We start from the raw sequence: 15,053 nt of genomic DNA, 5'->3' as shown, positions 1-15,053 counted from the left end.
CTCTCTCAATCTCGCTTTCCATATATACAAATACATATGTATACCAGTTACATATATACAATTATTTGACAGATATACATATAGACAAATATACATATATAATTCGACAGATATACATATACAATTCACCTCTCTCCTCTCTCAGACGCCTCTCTCCTCCCTCTGACATGTAGCTACAAATCGTAATTAGCAAACTATAGTTATGGAGTATAATTAAGTTATTTTTGAATGACTATATGCGAAAATTCCCCCCCTCCCCCCTCCCCCCTCCCCCCTCCCTTTTTTTCTTCCATATTTGCCTTTTCATTTATTGAAGTCTTATATTTTCTAGGAGATAAACTACACTACTTATAAATTTATATTTATGATTTCATAAAGGACAATAGTGGAAATTATAATTTAAATTATGTCCTTGAATATTTTTCTTAATATGTGTTTATTGCCTTACAAATTCAGTTAATATGAAACAAAGAAAATATTATATTATTTTGATAAATACAACGTTTGAATAGACTATCATTTTTTTTTTTATATGTCACTACATAATAATACTGCACATCAGTTATTTGAAGGATACATTTAAAAAAAAAAGAGAGTAGGGTAGCGAGTAGACATAGATCTACTATAAAAAAAAGGGTAAAATATAAAATAATAAGTAAAGACAAAATGCAAAAAAAGATAAGGTGACGATATGATCATACCAAGGGCCCGTTTGGGCATACGATATGGTATCATGATACGGAATCATGATATGATATCATAATATGGAATCATGAGATGAAATTAAAGTTTTGTTTGGACATGCAATATGGAATTTTTGTGTTGTATATTTTCTCATAAACATAAAAATTCCATAAGTTGTAAAACTATTAAAATAGCCCCAATTGTTTATTCAATCTTATCAAATAAACAAAAATTTATAAAATCGCATAATAAATTATTACAAAGCTATTTGTTCTCCACTTAAGTAATTGTTTCATCTAACTTTAATTTAATTAAAAAAAAAATGAACATAAATTGTAGTGTACTAGTCTTTAATATAATCCTCCCACATAATACAGACAATTTTCTCACGTTGAACTTGCATTTCTAGATCATGTGACCGAGAAGACGAACCAACATTGTTACTTTGAGCCATTTGTTGGTCAATATCATCCGCAACTATATTTTCATGCTCATAGACCATAAATATTTCATCACTTTAACAATCGGTTGGTGTGAGTTAAAGTGACTATATGTTGGTGAAAATAATAAATTTTATATCGGCGAGAATAATAAATTTTAAAAAGTAATGATGTGATTATAAATTTTATTTACATATGAAATAAATGGTTAGTAGATATAAATGTGGGGTTGTTTTAACAAAATATAAACTTGTGGATCAATTTTTGTATTAAAAATATCTCAAATCATGATATGGAATTACCATATAATTCCATATCATAGTTTTTGGAGAATATGGAATCACATCTCATGATATAGAATCATGAGATGGAATCAACATAAAATTGCATGTCCAAATGCTAATTCCATCTCACGATACCATATCGTGATATGGTATCTCATGACCAAATGCCTACCAAATCAATTGTTACACAAAATAAGACTTTTTCTTCGTTACCTAACTATGAATTTAATAATACCATACAATAAAATTTAAATAATAATCAAAACAAACGTGGTCTTTAAGCTCATAACAAAATACAATGGCTCTTAGGTTGTTTCCTTTTGAAAGTAAATGGATCCTCAATATTCAGAAGAATATATATATATATATATATATATATATGTAGGAGTCATATCATTGTGTATAATCTGGTAATTAGGAAGAGACAAAAGAAAGTATTGGTACTTGCATTTCAATTCACTTATACATAGAATGGATCCTCAATATTCAGAAGAATATATATATATATATATATATATATGTAGGAGTCATATCATTGTGTATAATCTGGTAATTAGGAAGAGACAAAAGAAAGTATTGGTACTTGCATTTCAATTCACTTATACATATTTTACACTTGAGTCGAGAGTCTTCTAGAAATAGCCTCTTTGTCTCCACGAGATAATGATAAGGTCTATATTCATTCTACCCTCCTCAGACCTCACTTGTGAAATTTCACTGGATATGTTGTTGTTGTGTTGTTAAGTCTATATACTAAATTCACCTATGTCTGTCGATTGTCACGATAACAAACGAATTCAAGATTTGTACATCAAGAGGCATTCCATTGAGAAATTATTTGAAGTAAATATTTATGGAGATATGCATCGATCATACCAAGTTGAACAAATTTTAAGGAAGATGGAAAATGACAGGGAACGCGTTGTCAAGGCGTTCAATAATTAAGAGTATGATGGTGACTGCAACGATGCCTATGCATTTCGTTATTCATTTTTATTTTTATTTTTTCAATTTGACACCAACGGTGATTTCCAATGAGGTCGTTTTAGGAATGTTAGTGATTCCATTTTTCGAGACGTTTGAGTATATACTTCGATACTAGAAGTTGGATGTGGCCAAAAGTTTGGAGAATGGGTGCAGAGTAAGTATTGACATGTGGGATGTAACTAAGGAGAATGTCCCTAAGAAGTATGAAGGTGGAAATGTTTGCTTAAGGAAGTTGTACTATGATGATTATTTTCTTTCGTGCATTGAATAGTTCAACGTTGGTGATGAAATTGAGCTTTATTAGGATCCCAAATGTTCAAGTTTAATGTTCAAATTACTTTCTCAGATTCGTGCTTAGTGAAAGGTTCAAGAGTTTAGGACGAAAAACAACATACTATCATAGCCTTTTGTTTAGTAACTCTTTTATATAATTGTAAAATCCACAATGCATCCAAATTTGGTTGGATAACTGAAAAATTTTTATATTATAGTTATATGAAGTGCAAGTCATGGTTGGGGAGTCATACCCTTAATTTCTATAAGGTATCTAAAGTGGTATTACACATGTTTGAACCTAAAAAGGAAATACCAGAGTGAATATATTACAGTAACATATTCAGTATAATCTCATACGTGAAGTCTGGTTAGAAAAGGATGTGCGCAAAAATACTTAAAACCGTGAAAAAAAGAAGAAAAGGCAAACATATAGACATACAAAAATGCTTAAATTTAGTGAAGATGTGGTTAAAAAAAAGGCAATAAGGTCAAAACTCCAAACTCAATTTTGTGCATAAGTCAAGTGACATGTGAATATTTTTTTACCATTAGCCTTTGAGACAATAAAAAGCCAAGAACCCGAATTCAACTTGTGCACAAGTTCAAGTGACACATGAGAAGTTTCTAAGAAACTTAGCATTTGTAACACTAGACATTTACCTCTGCCTTTTGTAATATGTATATGGACAACACTTTTACAACTAGCCTTCACAGCCTCGAGAGGACCATACCTTGACCCCGTGGCGGAGCCACATATACTTGAGGGGGTGTCGTTAATAGAAAATTACACTGTATAGTTAGGTAAAAATATATTTTTTTATGTATATATATATTTCATATTGACAGCCCTTGGCTTCTTTCGGAATTCACTTCTTTATATTTTGACATCCCTTAATGAAAATTTTGTCTCCGCCACTTTCCCCTTCCCAAACAGACCTCTTCCATCACCTTCAAGAAATACTACTATATATTCAAGCCCCTAAAGTGCATTTCATTGTATACTAAAGTACTACTATAACTGGCCTCACTAGTCTTTTGGCCATAGTAGCAAGACACTTATTTTAGTATACTACATTTCAAATTTAAACTATAATGGCCTTTTCTGCTGGACAATCTTATGCATTTTCAACAAATTTTGATCCCTTGCAACAAAATTTATGGGGTTCTAAGCCTCCTATTTCATCATTTTCCATCAAAGATAACGACTTCAAACAATGCGATAAGCATAACATCTTGTCTAAAAAACCTCTATACATTTCAGCTGTACTAAGTGGATTTGGACATGCTGATGAATCAAAAGAGTTCAAATCTAGGGACCCTTTAGTCCAATGCAATGCATATGAAGCTAGTCAACCACAATCGATACCAATCGACATTGAGTTTGGCCAAGAAGCTCAGGCTGCTGCTACTCAGAAGCTCAAGATTGGACTCTATTTTGCAACATGGTGGGCTTTGAATGTTGTTTTCAATATTTACAACAAGAAGGTTTTGAATGCATTTCCATTTCCATGGCTTACTTCTACTCTTTCTCTGGCTGCTGGCTCTCTTATGATGTTGGTTTCTTGGGCTACTAAGATTGCTGAAACTCCAAAGACTGACTTTGATTTTTGGAAAGCCTTGTTTCCTGTAAGTAAAATGATAGCTTTTTCATCATTTTTTCTCGGCATAATACATAAACATGATCCTTAACTTGGCTTTAGCGGACAACTATGGTCTCCAACTTTGAGTGTGCACAAGTAGACACTTAAACTTGTATAAAATTGAATAAGTAGACACACGTGTCTTACATGACATAATACACGTATGACACAAAATTACCATGTAGGACGAATGTGTCTATTTGTTCAATTTTGTACAAGTTTAAGTGTCTATTTGTGCACATCCAAAGTTAAAGGTCATACTTGTCAGTTAACACCAAGTTAAGGGTATTATGCCTTTTTTCTGCTTTCAGAAGTTCATTTTTTTTTTTGGAAAGTGAAACTCATGTTCTGTTTCTGTTCTGTTTTTATTATTGGTTTTAGGTTGCTGTGGCTCACACAATTGGTCATGTGGCTGCAACAGTGAGCATGTCAAAAGTTGCTGTTTCATTCACTCATATTATTAAGAGTGGAGAGCCTGCTTTTAGTGTTTTGGTTTCAAGATTGTTAGGTGAAACTTTCCCATTGCCAGTGTACCTTTCACTTTTGCCAATTATTGGTGGTTGTGGACTTGCTGCTATTACTGAACTCAACTTCAATCTAATAGGTAAGAAGAAAATGCATGTTTCAATTACTCCTTCCGTTTTAATTTGTTTGTCTGGTTCTGACTTTGCATGTAGTTTAAGAAAAGTAAAAAAAGACTTGTGAATCTCGTAATCTTAAACTAAAGATATGTATAATATATAAACATGTCACGTGGAAAGTTAATATTAAAGAGTTATCAAGAAAGGAAAGTAAGACAAACAAATTGAAACGGAGAATATACAATTTTATATCTTAGGCTGTATTGTTTTATATGCTATTAGTTTTGGAATTATGCAATCTTTAATCTTTGATAAATTGCAGGTTTTATGGGGGCAATGATATCAAACTTGGCATTTGTATTCAGAAACATATTTTCAAAGAAAGGCATGAAGGGGAAATCAGTTGGAGGGATGAATTACTATGCGTGTTTATCAATGATGTCTCTAATGATTCTGATTCCCTTTGCTATTGCTGTGGAGGGTCCACAAGTATGGGCACTTGGATGGCAGAATGCAGTCTCCCAAATTGGCCCAAATTTTATATGGTAAGTACATAAATAGTTCTTTAAATAACTGCCCTTTGGTTAGATTGATGAAAGATCCCATGTCACTTTCACTTTCTTTGGAAAAGCAAAAAACAAGTATGTCATGTCATATGTTTCCATTTGGAATCATACTCATAGTTTATATAGATTTCTTTTGTGGTTCTGGTTTGCATAGTAAAAGTGGTCCAAGAACTTACAAGATCTTAATAATCCTACTTCCCAAAGAAAAAAGGTAGTCTGGTGCACAAAACATCCTATGTTAGTAGGGTCGTTCGGGGAAGGACCGCACCTTAAGGAGTGTGATGTAGACAATCTTGATGCCAGCATTAGTGACAACCTCCACGGCTTGAACCTCTGACGTATAGGTTACATGGATACAACTTTATCATTTCTCCAAGGCTCAACCTCCTGTATAGGTTACATGGAAACAACTTTACTGTTTCTCCAAGGCTCAACCTTCTAAAGAAGAAAAAGTGAAAACAAGAGATTTTCAAGATACTGTGAACTGATCAATTCTTATGTGATTGCTCTTTTGTTAGGTGGGTGGTGGCTCAAAGTGTGTTCTATCACTTGTACAATCAAGTCTCCTACATGTCCCTAAATGAGATCTCTCCATTGACATTTAGCATTGGTAACACTATGAAGAGAATTTCCGTCATAGTCTCATCCATCATCATCTTTCAAATTCCAATTCAACCAATCAATGCCCTTGGTGCTACTATTGCAATCTTGGGAACTTTCCTCTACTCACAGGTAACAAAATTCTTGTCTTAAAAAAGTATTGAATTTGATATGGTCAAATGTAATATTTTTTTTCATATTTTACTTGGGGACCAATAAAGATCCATCAAAATAATCAATCTAGCATATCAACTTGTTACTCCATGCTTAGACAACTATAAGGATTGTGACCACTCAAACAAACAATAATTTAACACATAATACATAAATATACCTTTTAACTTGGTCTCATTTCACATTTATGCCCTTCAACTTTGGGTGTGCACAAGCATACAGTTAAATTTATCTAAAGTTGAAAAATAGACACACACGTCATACATGGCATCCTACATGACAATTTGTGTCTGACGTGCATTATGTCACATATAGGACTTATGTGTCTACTAGTTCAAGTTTATACAAGTTTAAGTGTTTACACCCAAAACTGGAGGGCATAAATATGAAATGAAGCAAGTTAAATGACACATTTATGTATTAAGTATGCCATAAATTAAAGAAACTTTGCTTCACTTCTTAAAAAAAAAAAATCGACCATTTTGAACTAAATTTGTTATGGTTTTTTTGCAGGCTAAACAGTAAACACTTGTTATAGATGAGATATTATCATGTTATCAATTTGTGACTACTAGTAGTATTGTTTTTTCCCCTAGCAAATGACTGGAGATGGATGTGGAAAATGGGCAGTCTCAGTGAATGAATGTGCCTTTTGAGTAATTGAAATGTTAACAAAACCAAAAAAATAAAATTGGCCCTTCCTAGCTACAATTCCCATCCAAGAATTTGTAATGACCTTTATGTTGTGAATTAATATGACTATATAGTATGCCTTTGTGTGATAAATTATTGTAAAGTTTGGTTTGCTCTATTTCATACTCAGAATATGTTAAGATTGATTATGATAATGTCGGTCCGATAAAATTTGTGAACAATTGAACAACATAGACAAGATTTGCAAATTTAACAAAATAGATAGAATGAAGATAGTACCAGGTTTTATTGGTCAAAGAGAAGTTGTGAACATTGAACAACACATGCAAGATTTGTCATGGGTAGGGGTGTACAAGACCGGGCTGGTTCGGGTTTTTTAAATATCAAACCAAACTATTTGTGTAAAAATTTTAAATTTATAAACCAAACCAAACTAAGAAAATTCGGATTTTTTCAGGTTTTTCAACCTCGGGTTGGTTCGGGTTTTTCAAATACCAAACCAAACCATTGTGTCGAATTTTTAAATTTATAAATCAACCCAAACTAATAAACCTCAGATTTTTGGATTTTTTCGGTAAAGTTTGCATACAAACATATAATTAACTTGTGCTCCAAATATTTCTTTAGTCCAACCAAAATACAATTATCTAAGGTGTTTCTTAAAAAATAACACAAAATATGAGATGAGTACTGATGACACTAAAATTTCAATAAAAAATAATAATGAAATCATCATATAAAATAAATATTGCAAAGTCATAATGAAAATGATCATAATTTAAAAGTACGAAATCATGCTAAAATAAGTTTAATAAGTATTAGTTACATTACTAAATATTTAAGGAAAATTAAAATTAGATTATGTATTTTAATTGTCTAAACCAATGTAAAACTAAAGAACAAATATTCAATATTATTGTCATTCTTAGTGTTGAATTGATTTTCTTTTTGCATTAGTATTAATTTGATTTTGATTTAAGTTTTATTATAATTATCAACATCTATGAACTATAATCTTTATTAGACCATTCCGAATTCTAAGTTTTAAACTTGAAATAATGTATTAAAAGATAAAAACTATGAAATAGTATAAGAAATATTTTAAAATTATATCAAAGTAAATATTTTTATGTATAAAATAAAATTTTAAAATTACATATATAATGTCGAGTTGGTTTGGTCTCGAGTTGTTTTTTTTTAGTTAAAACCAAACCAACCCAAACATAGTTGGATTTTTTTTCCCAATACCAAACCACTAGTTGGGTTTTTTTTTTGGTTTGACTCAGTTTGAGGTTTGGTTCGGATTTCGGTTCGGTTTTGTACACTCCTAGTCATGGGACAAGACCTGTGGACAATTTAACAAAATAGGTAGAATGAAGAATGTATTAAAGTTATGTAATGCTAGCATAACTTATAAACAAGATAAGATTTGTCAATCCGTCAAGACTTGTGAATAATTTAACAAGATAGGTAGAGTTAGGGATGTCAATGATACGATTTGATCAATTATTTTTAAAAGTATATATCATACCAATTTATGATTAATTTTTTAAAACTGGAAGTATCATTAATCACCAAATGGATTGGTAATAAAACCATAACTAACTAAACACTAGTAATGATTTTGTCAATAAGTGGTGCCACTGGAGTAAAGAAAGCTTTTTTGTGGACAAAATTAAAGAATGTCCAAATATTTAAAAAGAATCTCCCCAAGACCAAATCCAAGGTGTTGAGTGACCATTTTCTGTTTAGTTTGTGACATTCCTCCATTGTATACTTGTTATATTTTGAAGTTTTGATGATCTAATAAATCATGGGATCGAGTAGGCTGGGACATGATCCCATGAGCGATTGAAGAACAGAGCCCTCAACCAATGGCGTTGTACTAGGTTGTTTTGTCCATCTTATATTGGTCATATTGAGAAGAAACAACCTAGTTTTTGCAATCACGTTTTTGAACAAAAGCAAAAGTCATTCTTCTCTCATGGAAGATATTCTCATATGTAGCAAGGGACCTGATCGAGCATCAAGTGTAGTCTTTAGTTGTTATGTGAGGTTAATGTCTTATACTCTAACAGTGTAAAATCTATTCCTATGGTATAAATGAACTTAGATCATTTTAGTTATAATCATTGTCAAGTCAACTTTGTAGCTAGAGTTAGCTATATATGTCTAGTTATTGTTAAAGTCTATATCAATTAGAGTTAGTTGGTATAGTGGGCAATAAATTAATTACTTGGTTATCTTGTAATAGAGGTGTTATAAGGGGTAAGGGATTAAGAGTTCATTTCCTAGGTTACAAAAGTATAGCCTACAACTCTACTCTTGCCGAAGAAATTTGGTAGAGACGTGTCTAAGCTCCTCCTTGTTTAATTGCTTAAACTAAGGCTGTGTTTGGTACGAAGGAAACATTTTCCAATTTTTTCATGTTTGATTTGCTTAAATGTTTTGGAAATCAACTCATTTCCTCAAATTTAAGGAAAATGAAGAAAATGACTTTCCTTCCAAAATTAAGGAAAACATTTTCCAAAACTCTATTTCATTCTTCAATATTTTTTTCCCTTCCAAAATTAAGGAAAAATATTTTTGATTTTTAAAATTTTCATTTTTTACGTCACCTCCCAAGACCACCCCCACCCCGCCACCCCAACCCAGGCCACCCTATCAATTTTTTTTTTTTTAAAATTGAAAGATATTTCAAATTTTAAAAAAATCATTTTTACGCCACTCCCCCACCCCTACCCCCCACCCCCACCCAGGTCACTCCCATCAATTTGTTTTTTGAAAATATTTCAAATTTTTTAAAAAATCATTTTTTACGCCACCACTCACCCCTACCCCGATCACCTCACCCAAGCCACCCCATAAAAAAATAATTTTTTTATGGAAAATATTTCAAATTTAAAAATTTTCATTTTTTACGCCATTCCCCACCCCTACCTCCCCCCCCCTCCACCCCCACCCAAGCCACCCCGTGAATTTTTTTTTAAAAAAAGAATTACTTTTGAAAAATATTTCAATTTTTTTAAAAAAAAAACATTTTTTACACCACCCCCACCCACGTAAAAAAAATTATTGTTGAAAAATATTTCAAATTTTTTTAAAAAATCATTTTTAATGCCTCCCCCACCCAGCTCACCCTAGTCAAAAATTGTTTTTTTAAAAAATTATTTTTGGAAAATATTTTATTTTAAATTTTTTTATTTTTTATCCCTCGCACCACCCCGTCAAAACTTTTTTTTTTTAAAAAAATATTTTGTTTTTGAAAAATATTTTCTCAAGTCAGATCCTAGGTCAGGTCTTGGGTCAGATCTCATGGTCGGATTTTCAAACAGTAATTGGGGTCTTGTTCTAGTTCGGGTGTTAGGGTCGGATCCTAGATCAATTATCGAGATTGATTTTCGGATCAGTTATTATTTTCCTAAAGAGTATTTTCTAGTTTCAAGCCAAAAATAAAAGATATTTTCTGAAAAATATTTTTCATTCACCAACCAAACATTAAAACTATTTTTCAGAAAATATTTTCTACTCACCAACCAAACATGAAAAATTAAGTTAGAAATCCACTTGTTTTTCAAGAAAACATTTTCTAGGAAAATATTTTCCTTCATACCAAACACACCCTAAGGGTCTAAGTCCTTTCAGCTTACACCAAATGTTATACATTCTTCCATTAGCTAGTCTTTGAGTCCAAATGTTTCTTCTTTGAGTATCATCAATAGTGAGAGAGTGATCAAATATGTTGGGTACACCATACTCTATCACTAATATTTACCCTCATTTTTTTGGGTTTTGGGTCTTTTTCTTTGTGGATACATAAATAAAAGTTCAATTTGGACTAGTCCACTTTTAATTTTTATCCAGAAGTGGTGCATATGTAAGACATTTTTTAGGTCTTAGTTTAAGGAAAAACTACACAAAATAGACCTAATTGTGAAAGGGAAAAGGCTCAAAAATGCCCTTAACCTATTAGAAGTAGTTCAAAAATGCCTTCCTTCCACCTAGTGGTTTAGAAATTCCCCTAACATTTTCTTTAGGTTCAAAAAGGTCCTTTAGTTAACAGAAATATGACATGGAATTGTACTAAACAAGTAGCCAATTTTCATTGGTCCACAATTCTTTTATCAAATAAAAAGACCCACTCAACCCAAACCTAACCTGTTTTCTGGCAAAAAAATATTAAAACCAGAGATTGCAGCTTGCCTTTTTGCTGAAACTCTGCATTAGTTTTCACAAAAATTGCAACTGGTGCTTGAGGAAATGCTTTAAGCTATTGTTCCCTACCAATTCCTTGAGGGATAGCACTCAAGACATTGTTTAATTGATTTTCTTTACCGAAGATAGCAACCAATATACCTTTATGATTTATGCCCATCAAAAATCTATTCAAGAGAAACCAATATTCATACAAAAAAAACTGATAATGTAGCTATACCACAGGCAATTAACAGGTCCATTAATGTAGCTCAACATTATCATTCCTCAACTCTCGACCAATTAGTGTCACTAGTGCCACCCGTGTTGTCTTTTGCTTCATCCTCCCAATCCTCGCCTTACTTCCATATTCCGATATTATACAAATCTTAATTCTCCAATTTCGGAAATAAAAAAAACACACAATCACTCAAGGAATAAAAGATACAAAAGCAGGATTAGATTAATCAGGTTTGGGTGGGTCTTTTTATTTGATAAAAATAAAAAAATTATGTGGACCAATGAAAATTGGCCACTTGTTTAGTAAAATTCCATGTCATATTTCTGTTAACTTAAGGGCATTTTTTAACCTAAAGAAAACGTTAAGGGCATTTCTAAACCACTAGGTGGAAGGAGGGCATTTTTGAACCTTTTCTAATAGGTTAAGGGCATTTTTGAGCCTTTTCCCATTGTGAAACTATTTACCCAAATTGGACCCAACCCAAACAATCTACCCTTAATGGAACCATGACCCAAACCATTTACCCACTTACCTCACTTTTCTCCTTTCTTATTTCGCGCATGTCATCAACATCACTACTATGAGTTAATCCTTTGTGATACTATGTCGGTATATTGATACACTATCGGTATCATAGAGGATTGAACTCTTTTTTTAAGAAATAAATAAGAAACAATTAAGAGAAAATTATGAAAGTCAAAATCTTATTTTAAAACTACAAATTAGTAGAAAATATATTCTTTCTGATACTTTGTCAGTATATTGATACCATATAGGTATCATATAGGATTGGGACTAATCCTTTATGATACTCCGTCGGTATATTGATACCCTATAGGTATCATATAAGATTGAACTATTTTTTAAGGAATAAATAAGAAATAATTAAGAGAAAATTGTTAAAGTCACAATCTTATTTATTAAACTCTAAATTAGTAGAAAGTATATTTTTATATTTTTTTCTCTTTCTGCAAATTTTAAAATATTACATCTAAATTATGACTCTTTTTAAAACTGTTTTTAAATTAAAATATTGAAGAATTGAAGCATACATTAATGGTACCACGACAGTATGTTGATATATCGTAATGATATCATGGATGATTGAATAAAATCATCGAAGGACTGAAGCAAACTTCAATGAAAACACTTCTCAATTACTCATTGATACCACCAGAGTATATTATACTTTGATGGTATCAAGGAGGAAGAAACAGTCGTTCAATGAAGATACTGTTCAGTTACTTTTTAACACTATTAGAGTATATTCATATATTGTAATGGTATTAGAGAGGAAAAAAGAATGGTTAACGCGTAAATTATAGCAAGTAATCCACGAAGCCATACAACCTCGGAGCAAGAAGTAAACATGGATTGATATTCAACCTCTGTTGAAGATTTTGACACACGATCTTGCTTTTTACTCTTCCAAGATATCAATGACTCTCCAAGATACATGCACCAATCAAAGACTAAACGATGAGTATTAGTACATCCCGCCCAATAAGAATCACTAAAAGCATTAAGACAAATAGGAGAACCACTTGGAAAGAACAATCCACGAGTAGATATTCCTAGAAGATATTGAATGATGCGACGAACAGCCACCAAGTAGAGATGACGGGGAGCTTGCATAAATTAATTGACTTTTTGAACTGCAAAAGAGATATCAGGCCGAGTAATAGTAAGGTAATTTAGACTTCCAACTAATTGTCGAAATATAGTTGGATCATGAAGAAGATCGCCTTCCTCACGATGATACTTCACATTCAATTCCAATAGAGTATCTACGGAGGAGAAATCTTGAAGACCAGCCAAAGAAATCAGATACTGAGTATATTTGTGTTGGTTTAGAAACACACCTGAAGCAACATTATGAACTTCCAAACCCAAAAAATAAGTAAGAGTACCAAGATCTTTCATATAAAAAGAATCTTTAAGGTGCTGTTGGAGGCTAGTGATTAGTGAAGAATCAGTTCTTGTGATAATAATGTCATCTACATACACCAAAAGAAGAACACAATTTGTAGATGTTTTTCGAAGAAACAAAGATGAGTCATATTTGATCTACGCAAAGGAAAATTGTAGCAAAGTAGACTAAAACTTATCAAACCAAGCTCTTAGAGCTTGTTTTAATCCATACAAAGACCGTTTCAATTTGCATACATCTGATGTAGACGATGAGAACAAACCAGGTGGAGGTTTCATATAAATATCTTTTTTAAGATCACCATGGAGAAAAACATTTTTGACATCTATTTGATAAAGAGATTAGTTTTGTGAAGCAGCAATGGAGATAATAGTTCGCACCGTAGTCATTTTTTCTACAGGTGCAAAAGTCTCCTCATAGTCCATCCCATACTCTTGTCTGTTACCAAGAACAACCAATCGATCTTTGTACCGATCAAGAGTTCCATCAGAATGATGTTTGATTGAATAAACCCATTTACATCCAATAGGGGGGCATTATTTGAAGAACATGTAACAATGTGTCATTTTTTTTAAGAGCCAAAAGTTCTTCCTCCATTGCTTTCTACCAACATTCATGCTTGGAAGCTTGTGAGTAACAAGTAGGAACAGAAATGTTGGATAAAGTAGAGGAAAAACTATACCAATTGGGAGTACGAGATACTTTGGTAGATCGCCAAGTAGGCTCAAGAGGACCAGATCATGAAAAATTCTCAGATTCTCGTTGTGATACAGTTTCAGGCAGCGGATTAATGTCGGGATAGGATAAAGTTGGCTGACGTTGTTCATACACAAATTCAGGTTTGAACCTGTTAAAAGAAGATGATAAATCCTCAAAAGTAGGAAGAAGAGGAGAAGAAGAAGATATGAATCTACAATCGGTATAAAGAAATATTGATTATCAAAGAAAATAACATTTCTAGAAATACGAAATTTGTGAGAATATAGATCATAGCAAATAAAATATTCTTGTGAAATACTATAACCCATAAAAGCACATTTAGTAGAATGTACAGAAAGTTTATTGTGCTGCGAATGAGGCAAATGCACAAAACAAACACAACCAAATGTATGGAAATCACTATAGTTAGGATTTTGGTGATAAAGACGAAAATATGGAGACTCAAGATTTAACACTTTAGATGGCAATCTATTAATTAAATAAAAAGCATTAGACAAAGCTTCCACCTAGTATTTAGATGGTACAGAGGACTCAATTAATAAAGTACGAGTGACATCTAAAAGATGGCGATTTTTTCGTTCAACAACTCCATTTTATTGTGGTGTATATGGGTAAGAGCGTTGTGAGACAATTCCTTTGTCAAGCAAGAATTTTTTGAATTCATAAGACATATATTCTCCACCATAATCAGGTCTTAATAATTTGTTGCATAGAAAATTGAGTCTCAATGTAAGCCAAAAATGTCTTGAACATGGAAAATACCTCAGATTTGGATCGAAGAAAATACACCCATGTGAACCGACTATACTCATCTATGAATGTCACAAAGTATTTGAAATGAGCATGGGAAATAATTGGTGAAATGCTCCAAACATCACTATGAATGACATCAAAACACTTTAAAGCACGACTACCAAAATTAGCAAAAGGAAGAGTTTTACTTTTGCCTAATTTACAAGTAGAACAATCAATGAAACAACTAAAAATTGATTTTTATTTCCCAATAAACCAGAATTTGATAAATGAGACAACACAATAGAATTTAGATGTCCTAGACACTTATGCCAAACCTCAATCTTACT

At 32.1% G+C, this 15,053-nt stretch overlaps 2 protein-coding genes and 1 pseudogene across 2 annotated transcripts in view; 2 read left to right on the top strand and 1 right to left on the bottom strand.

Moving 5' to 3' along the window:
- The window catches only part of LOC125831174 (ethanolamine-phosphate cytidylyltransferase-like), a 912,135-nt gene that overhangs the window by 130,831 nt on the left and 766,251 nt on the right, over nucleotides 1-15,053 (top strand). The gene's annotated exons all lie outside the window — the stretch shown is intronic.
- The window catches only part of LOC125831539 (uncharacterized), a 113,302-nt pseudogene that overhangs the window by 66,827 nt on the left and 31,422 nt on the right, over nucleotides 1-15,053 (bottom strand).
- LOC125831175 (glucose-6-phosphate/phosphate translocator 2, chloroplastic-like) lies at nucleotides 3,668-7,018 on the top strand. The gene is made up of 5 exons (XM_049510362.1): nucleotides 3,668-4,297; nucleotides 4,693-4,915; nucleotides 5,215-5,437; nucleotides 5,977-6,190; nucleotides 6,746-7,018. Exons 1-5 carry the CDS (start codon nucleotides 3,764-3,766, stop codon nucleotides 6,755-6,757), a joined length of 1,206 nt encoding a protein of 401 aa, XP_049366319.1. The 5' UTR covers nucleotides 3,668-3,763; the 3' UTR covers nucleotides 6,758-7,018.

Source organism: Solanum verrucosum, unplaced genomic scaffold (assembly GCF_900185275.1).
Source record: "Solanum verrucosum unplaced genomic scaffold, falcon-dt-bn FXZP01000049.1, whole genome shotgun sequence".
NCBI lineage: Eukaryota > Viridiplantae > Streptophyta > Magnoliopsida > Solanales > Solanaceae > Solanum > Solanum verrucosum.
This window is presented reverse-complemented; position numbering and strand designations above follow the sequence as displayed.

Coding starts and splice junctions, on each gene's coding strand:
- LOC125831175 (XM_049510362.1), top strand. CDS start 3,764: ATGGCCTTTTCTGCTGGACAATCTTATGCATTTTCAACAAATTTTGAT. Junction 4,298..4,692: donor TTTGGAAAGCCTTGTTTCCT/GTAAGTAAAATG, acceptor TATTGGTTTTAG/GTTGCTGTGGCTCACACAAT. Junction 4,916..5,214: donor ACTCAACTTCAATCTAATAG/GTAAGAAGAAAA, acceptor GATAAATTGCAG/GTTTTATGGGGGCAATGATA.